The 18,960-nt window shown below is 51.8% G+C and overlaps 8 protein-coding genes and 1 non-coding gene across 9 annotated transcripts; 2 read left to right on the top strand and 7 right to left on the bottom strand.

Annotated features, from left to right (window-relative positions):
- Window positions 1–1,118: 1,118 nt before the first annotated feature.
- Window positions 1,119–1,985, bottom strand: BMT2 (25S rRNA (adenine2142-N1)-methyltransferase; the record flags this gene model as incomplete). The annotated part of the gene is made up of 1 exon (XM_062915875.1): window positions 1,119–1,985. The coding sequence occupies one exon, from the start codon at window positions 1,983–1,985 to the stop codon at window positions 1,119–1,121; it is 867 nt and encodes a 288-aa protein (XP_062761878.1).
- A 209-nt stretch (window positions 1,986–2,194) lies between these two features.
- Window positions 2,195–3,158, top strand: RPL25 (60S ribosomal protein L25). Its single transcript, XM_062915874.1, has 3 exons — window positions 2,195–2,336; window positions 2,546–2,610; window positions 2,668–3,158. The coding sequence occupies exons 1-3, from the start codon at window positions 2,312–2,314 to the stop codon at window positions 3,046–3,048; spliced, it is 471 nt and encodes a 156-aa protein (XP_062761877.1). The 5' UTR covers window positions 2,195–2,311; the 3' UTR covers window positions 3,049–3,158.
- Window positions 3,159–3,457: 299 nt separating this feature from the next.
- Window positions 3,458–4,152, bottom strand: TIM8 (Mitochondrial import inner membrane translocase subunit tim8; the record flags this gene model as incomplete). The annotated part of the gene is made up of 2 exons (XM_062915873.1): window positions 3,458–3,753; window positions 3,804–4,152. 2 exons carry the CDS (start codon window positions 4,150–4,152, stop codon window positions 3,578–3,580), a joined length of 525 nt encoding a protein of 174 aa, XP_062761876.1. The 3' UTR covers window positions 3,458–3,577.
- A 445-nt stretch (window positions 4,153–4,597) lies between these two features.
- HSP98 (Heat shock protein hsp98) lies at window positions 4,598–7,378 on the bottom strand (the record flags this gene model as incomplete). Its single annotated transcript, XM_062915872.1, has 1 exon — window positions 4,598–7,378. One exon carries the CDS (start codon window positions 7,376–7,378, stop codon window positions 4,598–4,600), a length of 2,781 nt encoding a protein of 926 aa, XP_062761875.1.
- Window positions 7,379–7,907: 529 nt separating this feature from the next.
- QC763_708790 (uncharacterized protein) lies at window positions 7,908–9,830 on the top strand. Its single transcript, XM_062915871.1, has 2 exons — window positions 7,908–9,480; window positions 9,534–9,830. The coding sequence occupies exons 1-2, from the start codon at window positions 8,385–8,387 to the stop codon at window positions 9,563–9,565; spliced, it is 1,128 nt and encodes a 375-aa protein (XP_062761874.1). The 5' UTR covers window positions 7,908–8,384; the 3' UTR covers window positions 9,566–9,830.
- A 1,215-nt stretch (window positions 9,831–11,045) lies between these two features.
- On the bottom strand, window positions 11,046–11,116 carry QC763_0107850. Its single transcript has one exon. It is a non-coding gene; the product is annotated as a tRNA-Gly (tRNA).
- A 1,375-nt stretch (window positions 11,117–12,491) lies between these two features.
- On the bottom strand, window positions 12,492–14,728 carry QC763_708780 (uncharacterized protein; the record flags this gene model as incomplete). Its single annotated transcript, XM_062915870.1, has 5 exons — window positions 12,492–13,607; window positions 13,655–13,913; window positions 13,997–14,053; window positions 14,109–14,393; window positions 14,447–14,728. The coding sequence occupies 5 exons, from the start codon at window positions 14,726–14,728 to the stop codon at window positions 12,658–12,660; spliced, it is 1,833 nt and encodes a 610-aa protein (XP_062761873.1). The 3' UTR covers window positions 12,492–12,657.
- Window positions 14,729–15,111: 383 nt separating this feature from the next.
- On the bottom strand, window positions 15,112–16,200 carry QC763_708775 (uncharacterized protein; the record flags this gene model as incomplete). Its single annotated transcript, XM_062915869.1, has 1 exon — window positions 15,112–16,200. The coding sequence occupies one exon, from the start codon at window positions 16,198–16,200 to the stop codon at window positions 15,112–15,114; it is 1,089 nt and encodes a 362-aa protein (XP_062761872.1).
- A 743-nt stretch (window positions 16,201–16,943) lies between these two features.
- Window positions 16,944–18,728, bottom strand: LEU2 (3-isopropylmalate dehydrogenase; the record flags this gene model as incomplete). Its single annotated transcript, XM_062915868.1, has 4 exons — window positions 18,386–18,728; window positions 18,233–18,325; window positions 17,238–17,964; window positions 16,944–17,179 (listed from the first exon to the last, which is right to left on the bottom strand). The coding sequence occupies exons 1-4, from the start codon at window positions 18,434–18,436 to the stop codon at window positions 16,944–16,946; spliced, it is 1,107 nt and encodes a 368-aa protein (XP_062761871.1). The 5' UTR covers window positions 18,437–18,728.
- Window positions 18,729–18,960: the final 232 nt, after the last annotated feature.

Genomic DNA, 18,960 nt, shown 5'->3' with positions numbered 1-18,960 from the left:
CATGTGTTGAGGAAAGTAAGGGCAATCAGAAGTTAGAACCAGATCTACATTGTGTTATTTGAGATAGGAATAACTCTTTGAAATGTCTCGGTTATCACGTAAAGGGGGGTGCAAGTAAATAAAGCTAAAAGCTTACCCTTGCTTGCGTTGTCGCACACGTCTCGACATGAGATCCATAATATAGCTGCAAATGCCTAGTAAACGGTGACTTGTAAGTCTATGCCAGATCAAAGATATGGAAGTCAACAAGGGAGGTAAAGAGGGTAAGAAATCAGAAGTTAGAACCGGATCAACACTGTTATTCAGATAGGGATAACTGTTTATGAATGCCTAGGTCATCATATTACATGAGGGTATTGGGAGGAGATGAAGGAATCACAATGCGACGAAGAAGTAAAACGTACCGAAATTTGAGTCTGATATCGATTGCCGGCTGTGTCACTGAGGTGCCACTAGTAGAGAACTGTTTTCAAGATGTGAGCTCAGGCTTCCAGCAGGAACGGCCAAACATCGAGGTGAAAAGTAAGGAAAATCAGAAGTTAGAACCAAGTCAACACCATATTTTCAGATAGGGATAACTGTTTAGAATGTCTAGGTCATCATGGTAAGGGGAGAGAGTAAAAAGAGATGCGCACATACCATAAGACTGCCCATCTCGTCTCAGAAACTGCCGGCAAGGTATTCTTTGTTGGGACAACGACACAAGAGCAAAATCGAACATATTGTGCTGATGGCAAAGGCCCCAACTGCCAACCGGCGGTGGAGAGAGCGAGAACCATCTCATGAAGCAGCCTAGAAGCGCATTTGTCAGCCTGGCAACCCTTCAACAGGACTTGGGAGAAATGCTTCTAGTAAACTGAAGTGGCTCAGTGCATGGTGAAATAGTTTGTCTCATGGCCCGGAGGCTCTGAAGTAGCAAATACTTTAGGTTGCAAAGCATCATCGCCAGTCATGTGAAATATAAAGTCATAACGTACCTTGATGCACAAGTTGCCCAGATGCCAAGTGCCTTGGGCTCCTGCCACGGTGAGGATGATGGGGACATCACAACCTCCCATTCCAAAGAGGAAGATCAACCCCGCCCAGCGAACTGGCCAAAACCAACACCAGGAGAGTATTCACCCCAGAACAACAGCAAAGTTGTTCCGTGTCGGGCCAGCCCGTATCTCTTCCTTTCGGAAACGTCGAGCGATGCCTTTGCCTTCTCTCCTCCAAAGATAGTAGACCAGCCGCTGAGTCGTCTTGGACTCAACCTTCGCGTACCCAAGCGACGCCATAATCCCAACCAACCTCTCTTCATCCAGATACCGCGAATTCGTGACACATGGCGCAGGGAGCACCAGGAAGAGACTCGGAAAGTTGGTCGTCAGTGAAGGAGCCTCGAGATATCTGCCGGCTGCGCGCAAAAACTCCGTCGTACGCTTGAGCATGTCCCCTCTTCCTTTCGGATCCGGCACAAAGTTCAGAACGAGCGACAGGCTGATGATATCGAATCGCTCCGTGTCATCCTTGGGCAAAGGCCGTTCCATGAAATCCTGCTGCAGAATCCCTTCGCCTTGACTGTTCAAATCGATACGAGTAATGTCAAAGTAGCCGCTCTGAGAGCAAGCATTCTGTGTGCTGAGCGCGCCAACCTCGAGCATCTTGAGCATCCGATCCGATCCCTCTTTATGAGCCGTGAAGCATGGCTGCACCCATTCCATCAGAACCCTCGAGCTGTCACCGCCGCGGTCCTCCCTCTGGCCTTGAAGACTGGCCTTCTGATATGCCTCGAGGCCACCTAGAGCTTGAATCTCTGCATCGATCGCGGCGACACCTGCATCATCACCCTTGGCAAGCGCCTGTTTCTTTCTCTTCTCGAGGAGATGGTGCTTGTTGATGAGAGCTTTTGTCGACTTTCTGGTGATGGATTTTGGTTGGCGTTGAAGAATGGGCGGCCGACCAGCGGCTAAGCTCTTTTGCGGACGTTTGTTCTTGAGCGCCATGGCATGCAAGCGGACTGCATGATTGTTGCACCGTTCCTCGAGGGAACTAAAGTTGGGAAGACGAGGTGGATTCGTGGGTAATTTTTCGAAAGCTCCCAAAGCTCATCAAACTGCTTATCTTATCGGGAGCTCCAGGTCCGGGGCTTGGCCAATCACACATTCTTCCTCTCCCAAAAGAGCGGGGCAGGAGCCACAACCAACCAGCCACAGGTCTCCGCACACACATTCTGTTAAATCGTTTTAGCAAAATTCCGCCAACTTTTTTTCCCTTCCCCATCCACGACCGACTAGACGACAACTTCGCCCAGTGCCGACAAACAGCAAAAATGGCTCCCAAGGACGTTAAGAAAGGTACTTGAGAATCCTCCAGGAAATGGATTGATACAAACACAACAATTTCGGCCGTCGCTCAGTGCGGAGCTTCGCCGCCGACCATGTCGCAAAATGATGGCGGCGAGGTGAAGCATCAAAGCAGCAGCAGATTTTGCGAGTTTGAACAAGACGGTCCTCCCCTTGTTCAGGCGAATGCTTTATACTGACTCGACTCTCCCACGATACAGGCGGTGCCTCCAAGGCTGGCAAGGGTGCTCAGGCGAAGAAGGCTGCTCAGGCTGCCCTCAAGGGTGTATGTTACTTCTCTCCAACTTTGGCCTCACGATCAGAAGTCTAACCCCCTCTCCAGGTCCACGCCCACAAGAAGACCAAGGTCCGCTACAGCACCACCTTCCACCGCCCCAAGACCCTCCAGTTGTCTCGCGCTCCCAAGTACCCCCGCAAGTCGATCCCCCACGCCCCCCGCCTCGACGAGCACAAGGTCATCATCCACCCCCTCAATACCGAGGGTGCCCTTAAGAAGATCGAGGAGCAGAACACCCTCGTCTTCATCGTCGATGTCAAGGCCAACAAGGCTCAGATTAAGCTGGCTCTTAAGAAGCTTTACGACATTGACACCGTCAAGATCAACACCTTGATCCGCCCCGACGGCTCCAAGAAGGCTTTCGCCCGCCTCACCGCTGATGTCGATGCCCTCGACATTGCCGCTACCAAGCTCGGCCTCGTCTAAACGTTCGGTCGTGTGATGATGGATCGGGACTGGGAATGAAAAAAAAAACCAACAAAAATGGTGTTGTCAACGAAGAAGGGAATTGGGATTGCATTTTTCAATTGGCGTCAGATACCCGGCAATGAAAACAATTGACCATTCCTCGTTGATGATGGGCATATATTTTGGTCCTTTGGTTGTGTCCTGTTGTGATGTCGAATTTGTGTCAGTTGCCATGTGATACGTAGAGTTCCAAGTAGTGTACAATCCACGGTGTGGTGCCGTCTTTTCCAATCAGGTCTGCCATGATATGTAACCACCCATTCCCATATGGGGACAATATCTCCTATCGTACAGCCCGCTCCCCTGCTTCCTCTCGCCCAGATGTGATATACAACGCTGCCCGTAGTCAACGTCTCAAACTCTATACCCCTTGGTCTGCCCATGTGCCATAACATGTCCTCCATCTCCGCATTGTCGAATCCTCATTCATGATCGTGGTGGGGTTGGGTGATTTCAAATCATTCCAAAAGAAGAAGTCTTGCTGTTTCTAGTGACGTCCCCCCATGCCAGCCAGCTGCCTAACAGTAGCCATGTTGACGTCCATGAACCTCTCAACGCAGTTGGCGAGGCAGGCCTTTTCCGTGCCGTCGAGGGCGCCCGACTTGAAGGTGGAGGAGGAGGCCATGCACTTTTTCCAGCAGAGGGAGGTGAGGGCGTGGGATTCTATACAGTTAGCAACACTATCTTCATTTTTCGGGGGAGGTAATGCATACGGCTCTGGATCTTGCTCTTTTGCTCCTCGTTGGCGAAGAACTGGCGGAGCTCGGCCTTGTCCTTGTCGTTGAGCTTCTCGATGTCGGCTTGGTCGAGGGCGAGGGAGGAGGACATTTTGGTGATTGTTTGAGTTGCTGATCTTCTTTCAGAAATTAAAAAAAAAAGATCGAGGAAGTCAGAGAGGTGGTGGTGGTGATGGTGGTGGTATGGCTGGGTACCTGTCTGGGTGGACTTGGTGGTCAAGCTTCCAAGGTTCTTCCAAAAATATTCGGCGGCCTGTGAGTGACCAATCAGCGGCTCATATGAAAGGTGAAGAGGAGGCCCACACCGAGCCACGTCGTTCATCATTCAGTGAAATAACCTCATGACTTGGAATGGGTGTCTATTTTATACAGACAAGAAATTATTCGCCGTAGAGCTTTATCCGACATTCTCGTGTAAATGGGGCGTGACCGAACTTCATGTCAAACACACATCAAAACACACACACGTCACACATGACGGAAAGAACCAAAGAAGGTACAATATCAACAGTTTATTGATCTCTGATCAAGAGTTACACTAACTACACTTCTGTTGTTGTGCCATAAGGCTATGCAATACATGCTATGCATCAAAATGCCTCCCTATCGTAGCCTAGGCCTTTGCTCTGGCCATACAATTCCCTGTTCCATGAATAACCATTCCGAAAACGCCGTCATTATCATCGCCATAATTTTGTTCCATCCACATCAATGTCATCAATACTCTCCTTCTCAAAGTCCCCGGTCTTCTTGGCATCTCAACGACACCTCTAGTCATTGTAGAGATCTTCATCCATCGAATCGGGGGCAATCTCATCCAGAGCATCATCCGAGTCAATCATCATCTCCTCGTCAGAAGCCTCGCTCTCTTGGTGGTTGGGGAGAACAGTAACCTTGTTATCCACCAGGTCGACACGAGCGACTTCGCCGTCACGAATGCTGCCGCGCAGGATTAGGATAGCCATGCGGTTGAGCACCTCCTTCTCAAGCAAGCGTTGCAGCGGTCTGGCACCATAGGCTGGCGAGTAGCCCTGGGCACCCAGCTTGTCTTTGGCTGCCTCCGACACCTTGATGATGACGTTGCGATCGTTGTCGCTGAGACGCTTCTGGATTTCGCTAATCCGCAGGTCGACAATGCGGCGAATCTCCTTGCGGGTGAGACGGTTAAAGATGACAATCGAGTTGATACGGTTGAGGAACTCGGGAAGGAAGTAGTTGCGGAGAGCATTCATGACGAGCTCCCGAGTGGTGGGATCAATCTTGCCGTCCTTGCCGTTGGGCCGAGCGAGGTACTCGGCACCCAAGTTAGAAGTCATGACAACGATGCAGTTCTTGGCATCAACGACACGGCCTTGGCCATCGGTGATGCGACCATCGTCCATGAGCTGAAGGAGAACCGTCAAAACTTCCTTGGCAGCCTTCTCAACCTCGTCGAAGAGGAGGATGGAGAAGGGCTTGCGACGAAGGGCCTCGGTCAGCTGGCCACCAGAGTCGTGACCAACGTAGCCGGGAGGAGCACCAATCATGCGGCTCAGGGAGTGACGCTCCTGGTACTCAGACATATCGAAGCGGATCATTGACTTCGGATCGTCGAACAGGAACTCGGCAAGCGCCTTGGTGAGAAGCGTCTTACCGGTACCGGAGGGACCGCAGAACAGGAAGCTAGGAGGCTGGTTGGGGTTGGCCAGACCTGAGCGCTGCAGACGGATGGCGTTGGACACGGACTGGACAGCTTCTTTCTGACCGACGACAATCTTGCCAAGAGCCTTCTCCATGTGCAGAAGCTTCTCCCGCTCGGTGGTCTTGAGGCGGGTGACGGGAATACCGGTCCAGCGGGCGACGATTTCGTTGATTTGGTCTGGTCCGACGACATCGGTGATCATGGAACCACCAGAGTCACCGCCGTTGGCATTCAGGGCAGCGTCAGCGGCAGCTTTCTCCTTCTCAAGGCGCCGGATGACAGCCTCTTGCTCGGGGATGGCGTAGTACTGAAGATCGGCAGCACGGCTGTGGTCTCCCACTCTGCTGGCATCCTCGGCCTTGACACGAAGAGCCTCCAACTTCAACTTGGCCTCCTGAATGTCTTTACCGCGCTGGCGCTCTCTCTCGTACTTCTCACGAAGTGGTCTCAACTCCTCCTCAACGTTCTCGGCATCCTGGCGGGCCTGAGCGAGTCGGGTCTTGGAAGCCTCGTCCTTCTCACGAGACAAAGCGTGAATTTCAATCTTGAGTTGGCGTAGCCGGCGCTCAAGGGAATCGATAATTTCCGGCTGAGACTCGCGGGCTACGCGAACTGCAGCGGCAGCCTCGTCGATCAGATCAACGGCCGAATCGGGGAGTCTGCGAGATGTGAGGTACCGAGCAGCTAGGTTGGCGGAGGCCACGATGGCGGCATCGGCAATGTTGACACCGTGGTGGACTTCGTACTTCTCCTTGAGACCACGGAGAATGGAAATGGTCTCGGGAATGGTCGGCTCCTTGACCAGGACTTGCTGGAAACGACGCTCGAAAGCGGCATCCTTCTCAATGTACTTGCGGTACTCGGCTAAGGTGGTGGCGCCGATACAGTGAAGCTGGCCTCTGGCAAGCATGGGCTTGAGCAAGTTGGCGGCATCCATGCCACCCTCGCCAGATGAACCAGCACCCATGAGAAGGTGGATCTCGTCGACAAACAGGACAATCATCTCCTTAGACTCCTGAATTTCCTTCAAAACACCCTTCATACGCTCCTCGAACTCGCCTCTGTACTTGCTGCCTGCGACCAGCGCACCGACATCCAGAGAGAGCAGCTTGCAGGCCGCAAGGTTGTCGGGGACATCATTGTTGACAATCCGCTGGGCAAGACCTTCGACGACGGTCGTCTTACCCACACCGGGCTCACCGATGAGCACCGGGTTGTTCTTTGTGCGCCGAGAAAGAATGCGGACGACGCGGCGGATCTCTTCCTCACGGCCAATGACGGGATCAATCTTGCCCTCTCTGGCCATGGCGGTCATGTCGATGGTGAATTTGGCGAGATTCTCGTTCTCCTGCTCTGTGTCGGCATTGCGAGAGTCGACACGCTTGGTGCCGCGGATTTGCTGCACAGCCTCCTGCACTAGTTTTGGCTTGGGGATGTTGGCCTCCTTGAGGGCACCCTGGATCGACACATCTTCTGAGAGGGCTTGGATGAGATGGTCTACCGCTATGTAGGTATCCTTCTGCACCTTTTGCAGCTCCATGGCCTTGCGAAGGACATTGTTGAACGAGGGCGCCATCGAGACCGACTCTGGTGGGGGGTCTTGGCTCGGCAGGCGGACGAGCATCTTCTTGAGAGCACGGTCGAAGAGCTGGGGATCGCCATGGGCGCGCTCAACGACTTGTCGTAGGAGGGTTTGTGTCGTCCCTGGTGGTGCGTTCTGGAGATCTTTGCTCTGGTCGGGGAGGGGATCGAGTAGGGCGACTGCCAAGTGTACTGGCAGCAGCTGTGAGTGTGCGTACTGTTCGGCGAGGACCATGGCGTCCTCCAACGCCTTCTTGGCACGGTCGGTAAACTCCATTTTCGAGTTCATTGTGAATTAGACTTTCGAGACTGAGCGTCTCGGGAACTGAGTGGTGGTTGTTCGAAGTGGTGATATTATATGAGGTAGACGATGTGGTGAAGCTTGGAGTGTGACGTCAGGCTTCAAATCGTTGTGCTGCTGAAAATAGTAGCAGATGATTTTGTTGGTTGTTATGGGTATCGTTGTCAACAGTTTGTTGTTTGTTTTGGTTCAGTCAATGGAGGGAACAAAGAAGAGAGGTAACACCACAGGCGAAGAATTTATCTTGGGCAGCGGGTGGAGAGACTGGGAGAAGTGTAAGTAAGCACTTGGTGCCCGAGGGCGAAGCAGCGAGATGTGGTATGATGGCACAGGAAGCTGCGAGAGCCTGCCAGAGCTCTCGAGAATCCTGGCCCCAGAAGCCCCTCGAATGTTCAGGCATCCTGCGCGGGGTAGCACCTGGCAGTGGGGCAGCGATCGACCAATGAGACCTCCACTTCGATGACTAGTACAAATAAAGACTAGTCCATCCCCAACTTGGCTCCCATCTTGGCTTTGCCTTGGCACTCTTTGAGCTTGGGTCAACGCTTTCTTCAACGACAACGACAGATGAGTGACGACATGTGGGGGTCCGATCCAGCGCACAAGCAGACCTCTCAGACTCCGTTGACGTTCACGATGCTCTGGCTTCCGTTGAGATGGCTGCAAGATGGTCCCTGCCCTCACAGCAACCAAACCCTTCCAAACACACCATTTTCCTCTTCAACAGGATGATCACTCGGCTCTATCCGTGCAATTATCGTATACTGGTCATCTAACTTGAGTCCCAGGGCCCAGCCTGAACCGACCTCTCCGAGACACTTTTTCTAGGTAGAGATACTGTGACGTTGTGTTCCCTCTATCTGGAAATCCAAGTGGATGAACCGTTTTTCTTCCATCTCGAGAACTATCACCACCAAACTCAGTGTCGAAACGCCATATTCTCATTCCCAGACATCACATTTCCAAGTATCACCCCAACAGCAAAAGGCCCACCATGACAATGCCCATCCCAACCCCCAATGAGCGCATCCGCCGCTTCAAAGAAGCCCTCTCCATAGTCTACGGCCCCTTTGACAACATCCTCTCCTCCCCGGACCCAGAAGCTTCCGCCTTGTCGTGGACGCCCCCCTCCTCCCCGGGCGCAGCCGGTCACCTAGGCCGTTACCTCTGGACCGATGCCTTTGGCGTAGTCAACTTCATCACCTTATCCAAAGAGCTCTCTTGTCCTCCTTACCTAACCCTCGCCAAAAGACTCGTCACCACCGTCCACGAAACCCTAGGCCGCACCCGGGACCTATCCTCCCGTCTCCCCGGTGCTACAGATGCAGAGCCCCTAAAGGGCGGTCTCCGGATAGGAAAACCCCACTCTGAGGAAGAAGACCCACGTGATGGCGACGGGCAGTATCACCACTACCTGACATTATGGATGTTTGCGCTCAACAGGCTGGCCTTGGCGACGGGGGAGAAACAGTGGAGTTTACTGGCTGTTCAGCTTGCCAAGGCGGTGCACAACAAGTTTATCGTCAGGAACAGGAGCAATCATCATGCAGAGAGGATGGTGTGGAAGATGTCTACTGATTTGTCGCGGGTGTCGGTTCCCACGGAGGGACATCTTGATGCCGCGACGGGGTTTGTCGTTTATAGGCTTTTGCAGAGAACGGCCGAGTACATGCATGGCCCACCGGGGGATTTGGTGTCAGAGATTGCAGATTACCGGCTTTTGATGGGGAGGGAGGGGAAGATGAGGGTGAGTAATGACTGTTTGGACTTGGGGATGGGGCTGTGGATATGCCATTTCTTCCGTGATGAGGATTGGGCCAGGACTTTGGGTAGTCAGAGTTTGGAGGTGGGGAAGATACTCCTGGATGGAAAGCGGGGGTTCGCGAGCAGGGACGCGAATAGGAGGTTGGCTTTCCGGGAGTTTGGAGCCTGTTTGGGGTTGAGGTGTTATGGTTGCGGAGCTGATGCGGAGCTGAAGGAGAGTGTGAAGGGGGTGCTGGAGTTTTGGCAGCGATACTTGGAGGGTTCGACAGATGAGGATTTGAAGCCAATTTCGTTGGTCATGTACGCTGCGGCTGGGCTCCCAGGTGGTGAGTCTTTTGTTCTCTGTGACGATGATGAAAATGTGACTGACAAGGCACAGCATTTGAGGATGGGTATCTGGGTCGCGGATAGACTGGAAGATGTTACTCAATCCAATACAGCAATGATTCTTGTTGTGCCAATTTCTATCACGTTCTGGCTCCTCATTATCGTCATCGCGAAGGAATGGTGTCGTGACGAGAAGTTACGTGGCGCAAGCTCTTCGACCTTTGGGTATGAAACTATCAAGGATCCTTCCAATGTTTCTATCTTCTGCAAGACACCATGTTATATATACTCATGCCACAATACCTCTACACGAAAAAAGGTTTCAATCAACCTTACCTCACATAACACCCATGCCCTCGCGATAAACTACTCGTCTGTACATGTTCAAGAGTGTCCTGCCCACGGCGCTGAGCATATCAGCCCCGCCTGTTCATGATACCTTTTAGGTGGCTTGGGCGCTTACATTCGATCCTAATAGAGTTCTTCTCTTTCTGCCTCTTGCTTACCAACCTCACTGCCTTTGAGGACTTCCCCCAAACCGGACCCTATTCACAGACCTCGATGGCAAACCCAAGACGGTTTGGTGGCAAACTCAGCGAGCTAGTTTCATCGGCGAATCACCCAGTGGGGATGAGGACGACCACAAGGACTACACTGAGGCATGTCTCCGGACCTGTCCTTCAAGCCACCTACAGCCATACTCTGCCCCGGTAGCACCCAAGAAAGCGCGACAACGCTCCACCTTTCAAGTCACCGACGCTGGATTGTCCATTGCAAAACGGCCAGCCTCCCCCATCGCCCCCAAAGCGCTACATGCGGGTGTAGATGTGAAGCAAGTCCGAACTTTTTGAAGAGTTCAGACAAATGGACCAGAGGGTGATGAAGACTTGTCGTCGTCCAGTGAGGGAAAGCAACAAACAGTACAAGTTTTGGTTCTATATCGTGTAAATACCTAGGAGATTGGGAAAATTATCTGAGTTGATGTCAGACCTGCAGAACAAGATAAAGCATAGTCAAATCTGTGGCGCTGGGGTTGGGCAGGTGGTTCCATGTGTAAGTATCTCGTGGGTAGAGCGATTATTTTCCTGTAGCATATACGGTTGTTTGAGAACTGAAAAATAAAAGGATGGCGAACTTGGCAATCTTCAGATAGAAGGATAAGTCTTCTGTTGAAGTGTTTGCTAATCGTGATGTTTTTCTTGATGGTTGACACCGCTGCCAGTAATATATTATGAATGTCAATGTGTTGTGAATAACCCTTTGTTATTCTCACAATGATGGCCTCCTCCTGAGAGTCTGATGTAAAGTTCAAATTGAAGGAAAGAAACTATTTATTGGGATTCAGTAATATAGTCACTGTGCCTTTGATGTTAAACATCATTAGGTACCTGGTCAAGAAACGCTACATGTCTGTGTCTTCATGCTCCTAACCCTCAGTTACCTCCATGGATCAATTGTAACTGCAACAGAAATTGGAACCTGGCGGTGAAAAGAAAAATAATTGCCATAGACAATTCTAAGTCCAAAAAAATGCAAACGCTAGAAGCCAAATACGCTATTGTGGTGAGTGGTCAGGATTCGAACCTAAGTTCTTCGCTCGGCGAGCAGAATGTAATACCGCTATACTACGCACGCCACGGATGTTTGCACCCGAATTTCAAGTCAAATAGTCTCTGTCTGCGTTGGGTCCTGACGTATTGGCGGTGGCTCGGGTTGGCAGCTGGCTGGGTTTGTAGGGCCGTAAAGAGGCGTTGTCTTGACCGGAGTTCCGTGGAGCTTAAATTGTGACCTGAGAGGTGATGGGGATTGAATCTTGTGATTGAGGACGAGATTTCTTGTCCTTGGTAGTTTGGGGAATTTGGTGGTTTCGGTTAGTGAGGTGAGGTGAAGTTTATGATAATGTCGAAATAGAAGAAGGTCTTGATGACGGAATGTCTTGGTTTGCTACCCGCTTACTTCATGTGCCTGAACTTTTGCCAACAGTGTGTCACTGCCACAAGGGAGGACTGTAAAGTACTTGCTTCCTGATTCCCGCTGCCAACTTCATGTCCTGAAAGCCTCGAAACCTAAGAAGGCAGTCAGTTTCCAGTGTCTTAATACCATTTATTTTCCCCATGCCAGGCTACCAGCTACGTGTAACTCAGTAGAAATATCATCAACCATTGCCATGGACATCCCTTTGTTCAACTCCTCCACACATCCCAGTCCCAAGTCTCCCAATGGGCTTCTCCGTCGTAGACTTCACAGAGTAAATGCTGCCATCAACCGACAGATCTGGCGGTTCAGGAGAAATACTACAAGGACATCTCCTAGCAACTCCCTGCCAAGAGTTGTACAGCCTATCGAGGATTCATATGATCCCAAGCCCACGACATCGAGTGCATCATCGAGCTCATCACGGAGCATACCATCGAGTACATCACAGACCACATCATCGAGCACACGATCGCGCGCATCATCGCGCGCATCATCGCGCGCATCATGGAGCACATCAACATCGAGCACATCATACAGCGCATCATCATTGATCCCATCACCAAGTCCACCACTGGGCCCACGATTGACCCCACCACCAGCTTACAGCACCCTCTCACCACCAGCTTACAGTACCCTCTCACCACCAGCCAACACCAGCCAACACCACCCAAGCCCCGCCAGACCCAAGCCCACCCACACAGCCTTGTCAGCCCAAGATTCCTCCCCAGAGAGAGACTCAAACTCCCAGGTTACTCACGCCAGTCGCCCGTGTAAGCAAAGCTAGGCGCAGACAAAACAAACCCGTCTGGTAGCTCATATCGAAGCAGCCAAAAAGTACAAACCAAGTCTGATCAAGAGACAGACCAGAAAAGCTCTTCAAGATGTAGATCAAGACCGCTTTGAATGGGCTGAGAGGAGGATGAAGTAACTATAGAGACTTGCAGAGAAAAAGCTAGAGTTTCTGTGAACCAAAGCCAAGGATCTTTGCATCTCATTCTTGGCGCGCAGCGGGCATAGATGGATAATACACATAACTTTGTTTTTACTGCATCGATACCTTGCTACACACTCTCACCCATTGCCATTCTATCTTTACATCCATCACATTGAGCAAAGTGATGTTTGTTGACATATTCCTTTTCCTTCACCCAGCAACCAGGGCTACCCCCTATCTTTTGCTTGGCGTTACTGCCCCACATTTACACCTTCCTCCCATCCATCCCCTCCACCGTCTCGGCGAACTCATACACATTTGGCACACCCCCTAACAATCTCAGCAACTGTCTCTCAAACGGTCCCAGCTGCTCCTCTACCATCACCTTTTGGGGTGGTGCATCCTTCACATTGCCACAATACTCCCAAACCCACCTGTAACCCTTGTTATCCATTGCCTGCAACGGGCGCTGCTGCTCAACTGCCGTCTCTACTAACGTTGCGGCATTTGAAGCAGCCAGCGACTCGTCGTCATCTTGTTTGTGTGCAGTCTGATTGTTGGACAGGTCCAGCTTCTTCTTCCAGGATGTTGTTGCAGCTGATGCGGTACTTTTCTCCCATGATGTCACAGTTTTGGGGATGGGATCCAAAAATTCTCGAGTGGTCTTTCGCAAGGCCCATTTCCCTTTCAGTGCCGGAGCTTCCCAGACACCTTTGTCGTTGAGCCCAAGCCCCTCTAACGCGAGACGGACACGCACAGAGCTATGCATCCGTTCGTTGGTATCCTCGAGGAAGTCTTTGGTTTTTTTTCCCGTGATAGGATCTCTCTTCTTATAGGCGCATGGTGAGCGAACTTTGGATCCGGCAGCCTTGGAACCGCGAATTGCGCCGAGCGCCCAGGGTCGAAGGGGGATATTTCTTGCGCAGATGGGCTTGATAGCCCAGTGCTTCTCGCCGATGATCTTCTTCCCAGTATCGGTTGCCGTTGAAAGACTTCGCGGTCGGAATCGCACCCATTCTGGGAGATTGTTCGACTCTATTGGAGGTGGTTCGACTTCTATCAACGGCCTGCTTGGTCTCGGGTGCTTCTGTGCATGCGTACACTTGGGGTCTTTCTCAGCCATGTCGCGGTATGAGTGTTCAAGCTGGTCAAAAAGGCGCATGATGACTGCCTCATCAAACTCGACGCCAATGGACGCAAGTTGATCCATCATCCCTGGAGGATGTTAGTCGGGATTTATAGTTGTAAGAAATCGCACTCACAAGCCAAGGTAATGTCGGAGATTCCGGCATCTTTCCAGGCCCCGCCTACATTTCCATGATTGCCTGGAAACCAAACCTGGCGTAAGTCGGTGGCACCCAGGTTATCAACGGTGCGCTCCCACACTGTAGGTATAAATGAGGACCTGTGTTCATCGAGGGCAAGTGCATGAAAGGCATATTCGATACGATCTGACAAGTCAGTGTCAAATAAGCGAAATTCGGCGGTTGAATGGGGTATTCCCAAGCTTCCAATAGTGTCCTACACGGCTATTTGAGCGTGAGTATCAGATCCACCGCAACAAACTATACCCTTTGATGATTGGGACAAGTATACATACCAACAGCCCTCACTTTGATCAGTGGCCTGTTCTCATGGTTCTGATGGATGCGTGTGAGGCCCTTCTAATTATTGTAACTTAGCACTCATGAACAAAAATAGAGGGAACAAGCCTACCTCGACAAGCATCTCTCGATACTTCCGTGAAGCATCATCTCCTTTGGGCTTATCACTAAACGGTGTATCCGGAAAAGGATCCTTATATTTGGTATCCCGCCAATGCTGCCTGTCCTTGTAGATGGGGTAGAAATACTCCATGCCTTCGCGGGTCAGGAGCCCTAGATCCGAGACCATTGCCGCAGCTGACCTTGCGGTAAAGGCTCCTCGTGAGAAGCCCACAAGGATGATCTCATCACCATCGGTATAGTTGGCACATATGAAGGAGTAGGCTGACCGGATATTCTGAAACTCTGTAAGCATGTGCGGACTGCTTCAGTACTTTGACTGAGGCACACCTCAAAGATGCCCAAGCCAAAAGCACCGCCGGATAAAACATCTGCGAAACTGCCACTTAAGCCAATTCCGGAGTGATAATCAATGACCTGAAGAGTTCCATCTGTACATGACCGACGTAAAGACCGGGAGAGACGGGTGACATTGGACGGAACAGCCGTTTTTCCAATAGGGTTCCGGTAGGATGATTTCCTGTAACCCGTGTCACTGTTCATCCACGTGCCATCACAGCAGATGACCAGGCGTTTTTTGGTGATTTGAATTGGTTGGGAAGCGGGTGACATGGCCTATTATCATAAAGAGTTAGGTAGAACGGTCGGTTTTAGGTGTATAGGGATGTTGAAGTACTAGTAAGCATAGAAGGAGGTGAGGCCATTATCACAAAAACAGAACTGATGGGGTGGTGGAAAAGAGGGGATTCCTCGGTAGCCGCGTGACCCTGTGGCCCGTCAAGGCAGGAGCACCCAGGTCGCTCCTTCCCATTTCACATGCCTCCCCTAAATCGGCAAGAGCAACCCATCACTCTCGTCAGTAGCATATAGGCTCCCTTTCTGCCCCTCCAAGTATAGCAACATTCAATAGGATGTGAGTTGGCGCAGTGGTTTTAACCACAATATGATGTGGCTCGTGCTGTACCTTCCCTGCTCTGAGGACTGAGGTTGCGGGTTCATTTTTTGGAGTTTTCGACTCTTTTGCTTTTTAACTCGGCAAAGTCTTCACTCCCCTCACCAAACAAAATCTCATCCAACAGCCCAATCTCCTCATCATCCCTCCCCTCCTCAACAACCCGGTCAAGTGCCCCGTTGTCGAATGCTATCCCATGCCAAAATAGCACGCCCATCAAACCGGCCAATTTCACCCTCTCGTAGAATTCATCATCTGTCTTCAGTTGGGGTATCAGACTTGCCAACTCAGACCAGAATATCTCTCTTAATCGAGACCTCCCTCCTACTTCTTCTTCATTAGACGTGTTCAGCCGATCAAGATGTCCCAGTATACTCTCCAACCCATACAACCCCGTCCCAAACGGCAAAAACTCAGCCTCGGCCCAGTCAATCACACCCTTCAACCTCAACTCCCGCTTCGACTTCTCACCACCCCTCGACCTCCCTTTACCCCTTTCCTTCCGCTTCTCAGCGCTCTCCAACCTCACCATAACATTATCCGCGCTAAAATCCCCATGTGTAAGCACCCAAGGAAGCTCAACAATCCCAGAAAGCTCTCCAAGAACAGGAGACACAAACGGTCGGAAACGAGCAGGGAGTCCCTCGCTCAACATCACCAACCGCCCCTCCAAACTCCCCCCAACCTTCCCTCTCCGTTCACCACCACACCCACCATAACGATACGCCTGCGCATAAAACTCCGCCAACTCCCTCACCAACCCACCCACCTCAACCCCTCCCTCCCCTGTCCTAAAACCCGCCAAAATCCTCCCAGGAATCAACCCATGACAATAAAACCCCATCCTCCCGCCCTCCTTCCCCCCCCCAGTAAACCCAAGAAATTCCGTCTCCGGCGCCCAAGCCCCATGAACCCCCCTCGCCAAAGCTGCAACCTCAAGATCAATGGCATGTTTCTCGGGCCGGAACTGCAAAACGAGCTGCTGGGTGGTGTTGAGAAGCGTGTAAGAGCAGTACCCCTGAACAGCGGGCTCGATGAGCACAGAGGTAGGGAAACGAGCGAGGGCTGTGCTAAAGAGGAGGTGTTCTGTAGTTTCGGGGAGGGAGTTGCGGGTGAAGAAGTTTCTTGGCATGATGCCGAATTGGATTGCGATGTTGAGAGTTCACAGTGGATGGAAAACATTAATGGATTGATATCTACCTACTTGACAGTGAGTGAAGATGGATGCGTGATTTCCCACTTTCCAAAAAATGCAGAGCCACGCAAATGGATGTTTGTAAGTGGTCACCTGTTCTGCCTTGGCTCACTCATTGTGCGGGGGTTGGGGGGGGGGGGAATCACACGTCAATGGGATTGGTTTAGAGTATATATAGCCTTGAGACTTGCTTCTCGAATTGGAGAATACCTAGTTTGATGACACCGACTGCAGTGAATGACAGCTGCTATATATACAACGTTCATTCAATTCAGTCATCGAACGCCCGCATGAATGGAGAAGCACTTGCCCCTGATGAGACGTTGCCGTCGGCTCGGTAAGGCTGCCGATGACGGGGACTTGGGAGCAAGCGCCAAGCCCTTCTTGGCTGCCCTTGGCTTCCCGAGTCCGGCCCGCATTTCGGGAGTTCCACTTTAGGTTTTTGACAAGTGTGGGGCGCGCCAAACTTCGGGATCGACGCGGGGCATGCTTCCATGGAAACTTGGAGTGAGTGTACTCGAGAGGTAGGCTGGTTTCCCGATATTAGGGGCATACCTGGCTGTTGAGAGCCCTTTTTGTTAGCCAGATATACAATGGGAGCATACACGACCGATGGACTGCTGACTGGTTTCTGAGGATGGATTTTCATTATTTTACTTCATTTTTATCCTATGAGCTCTCTAAGCCTTGAGGAGTTTGACGAGCTCAGCAACAACGGCATCACCCATATCAGTTGTGCTAGCCGAGCCACCCAGATCCTTGGTGCGGACACCGTTGTCGATAGCCAGCTTAACAGCAGCCTCAACAGCAGCAGCCTCCTTGGGCAGGTTGAGGGAGTACTTGAGCATCATGGCAACGGAGAGGATGGTGCCAACGGGGTTGACAATGCCCTTGCCAGAGATGTCGGGAGCAGAGCCTAACAAGGCACTCGTCAGCAAGCAGCGACATAAAAAGGAGGACTCAAGAGAACTTACCGTGAATAGGCTCATAAATACCATTGCACTTGCCCTTCCCATCAGGAATACCACCCAACGAAGCACTAGGCAAAAGCCCAATCGACCCCGGAATAACCGACGCCTCATCGCTAATAATATCACCAAACAAGTTGCTGGTGATCACCACACCGTTCAGCGCCCTCGGGTTCTTGACCATCAACATAGCCGCAGAGTCAATCAGCTGGTGGTTCACCGACAGCTGAGGGAACTCCTTCTCAAACACCTCCGTCACAACCTTTCTCCACAGTCTGCTCGTGGCCAAAACGTTGGCCTTGTCCAAACTCCAGACCTTGGCCGGGGGGTTCTGGCCCAGAGCCAAGAAACCAGCCAGACGGGCGATGCGCTCAATCTCCGGGCGGGAGTAGGGCTCGGTGTCCATGGCGAAACCGGAACCGTCGTCCTCCTTGCGGTCACCAAAGTAGATACCGCCGGTCAACTCACGGACGACGATGAAGTCAGTGCCGCGGCAGACCTCGGCTTTGAGAGGGGAGGAATCGACGAGGGACTCGGAGGCGAAGTTGCATGGGCGGAGGTTGCCGTAGGTGCCGAGCTCCTTGCGGAGCTTGAGGATACCCTCTTCGGGACGGACGGGGGAGGAAGGGCCCCATTCGGGACCACCGATGGCGCCGAGGAGGATGGCATCGGCGGCCTTGGCGGCGGCGAGGGCTTCGTCGGTCAGGGCGCTGTTGTGGGCAGTGATGGAGGCCTGGAGGGAAGTGGATTAGCTGGCTGGGGCTATGACTCTCGCAATGGTGATAGCTTGAAAGCTCCCAGGATTGCGCTCCTGGGTCATCCTCCTGGCACAGCGTTTGAACGCATAACAACTCCCCACCCTATCTTTCCGCCAGCTTCAACCTCAAGCCTCGAGCTCTTGACAACTTCACCTGAACTCACCGCGGAGCTCTCCCTTACACCGCACTACTCCCCTTTCCAACCCCCCTTTAGCCTCAAGAAGCAAGAAAAAAATAACTTACACCACCCAACAAGTGCTCCTGCAAGTTAAACTTGCCCGCGCTCGGCACATTTGTCTCAATCGCCTTGAGGACCTTGACAGCCTCGGCAACAACCTATTTCCCCTCGTCAGCAAGTCATCCACTCCCTTCTCCCTTCCAAAATCAAAACCATACCTCCGGACCGCAGTGATCACCCCCAAAAACAACAATATTGTGAGTCGCCATTTTTATTCTTCCTTAAACTTTCAAAGCTGGGAAAAAGAAGCGGGGTCGGATAACGTCGGGGTTTTGGGCGCAGCAAAAAAAAGGTGTATAGAGAGCCCAAGAACAGCTATGACGTAGATTGGGTTGAATCAACTGTCAACAGACCCAAACAACAAAAAAAGATAAAATAAAACTTTCAGAGGAAAAATCATCCCAAAGCTGGTTGATGTTCGAGCAGCCCCCTTTTGACTTGGAACTCCCCAAAGCTTGATCGCCAATTCCAATCCCCTGACCCCGCCTTCCGAAGTCGGCGGGTGGAATTGTACCGCTGTTCGGCGGCCAACACAACCTTCGGGGCAACGCGGGCCATTTCCTCTCGGAGGGGGGTCAAGATGTGAATCAAACAGGGTCCGCTTCCGGCCATGAGACTCCAAAAGGCAAGCACCTCGGATATAATGAGTGAGACACACACACACATGTCTTGAAAATATTCTAGCTGCCTTGTATCCCATCCCAAAAACCTCCAGAGGAATATCACCCATCCC

This window comes from Podospora pseudopauciseta (assembly GCF_035222475.1).
Source record: "Podospora pseudopauciseta strain CBS 411.78 chromosome 7 map unlocalized CBS411.78m_7, whole genome shotgun sequence".
Taxonomy (NCBI): Eukaryota; Fungi; Ascomycota; class Sordariomycetes; order Sordariales; family Podosporaceae; genus Podospora; species Podospora pseudopauciseta.
The sequence above is the reverse complement of the archived record's forward strand: the minus strand, read 5'-3'. Positions and strand labels throughout refer to the sequence as shown.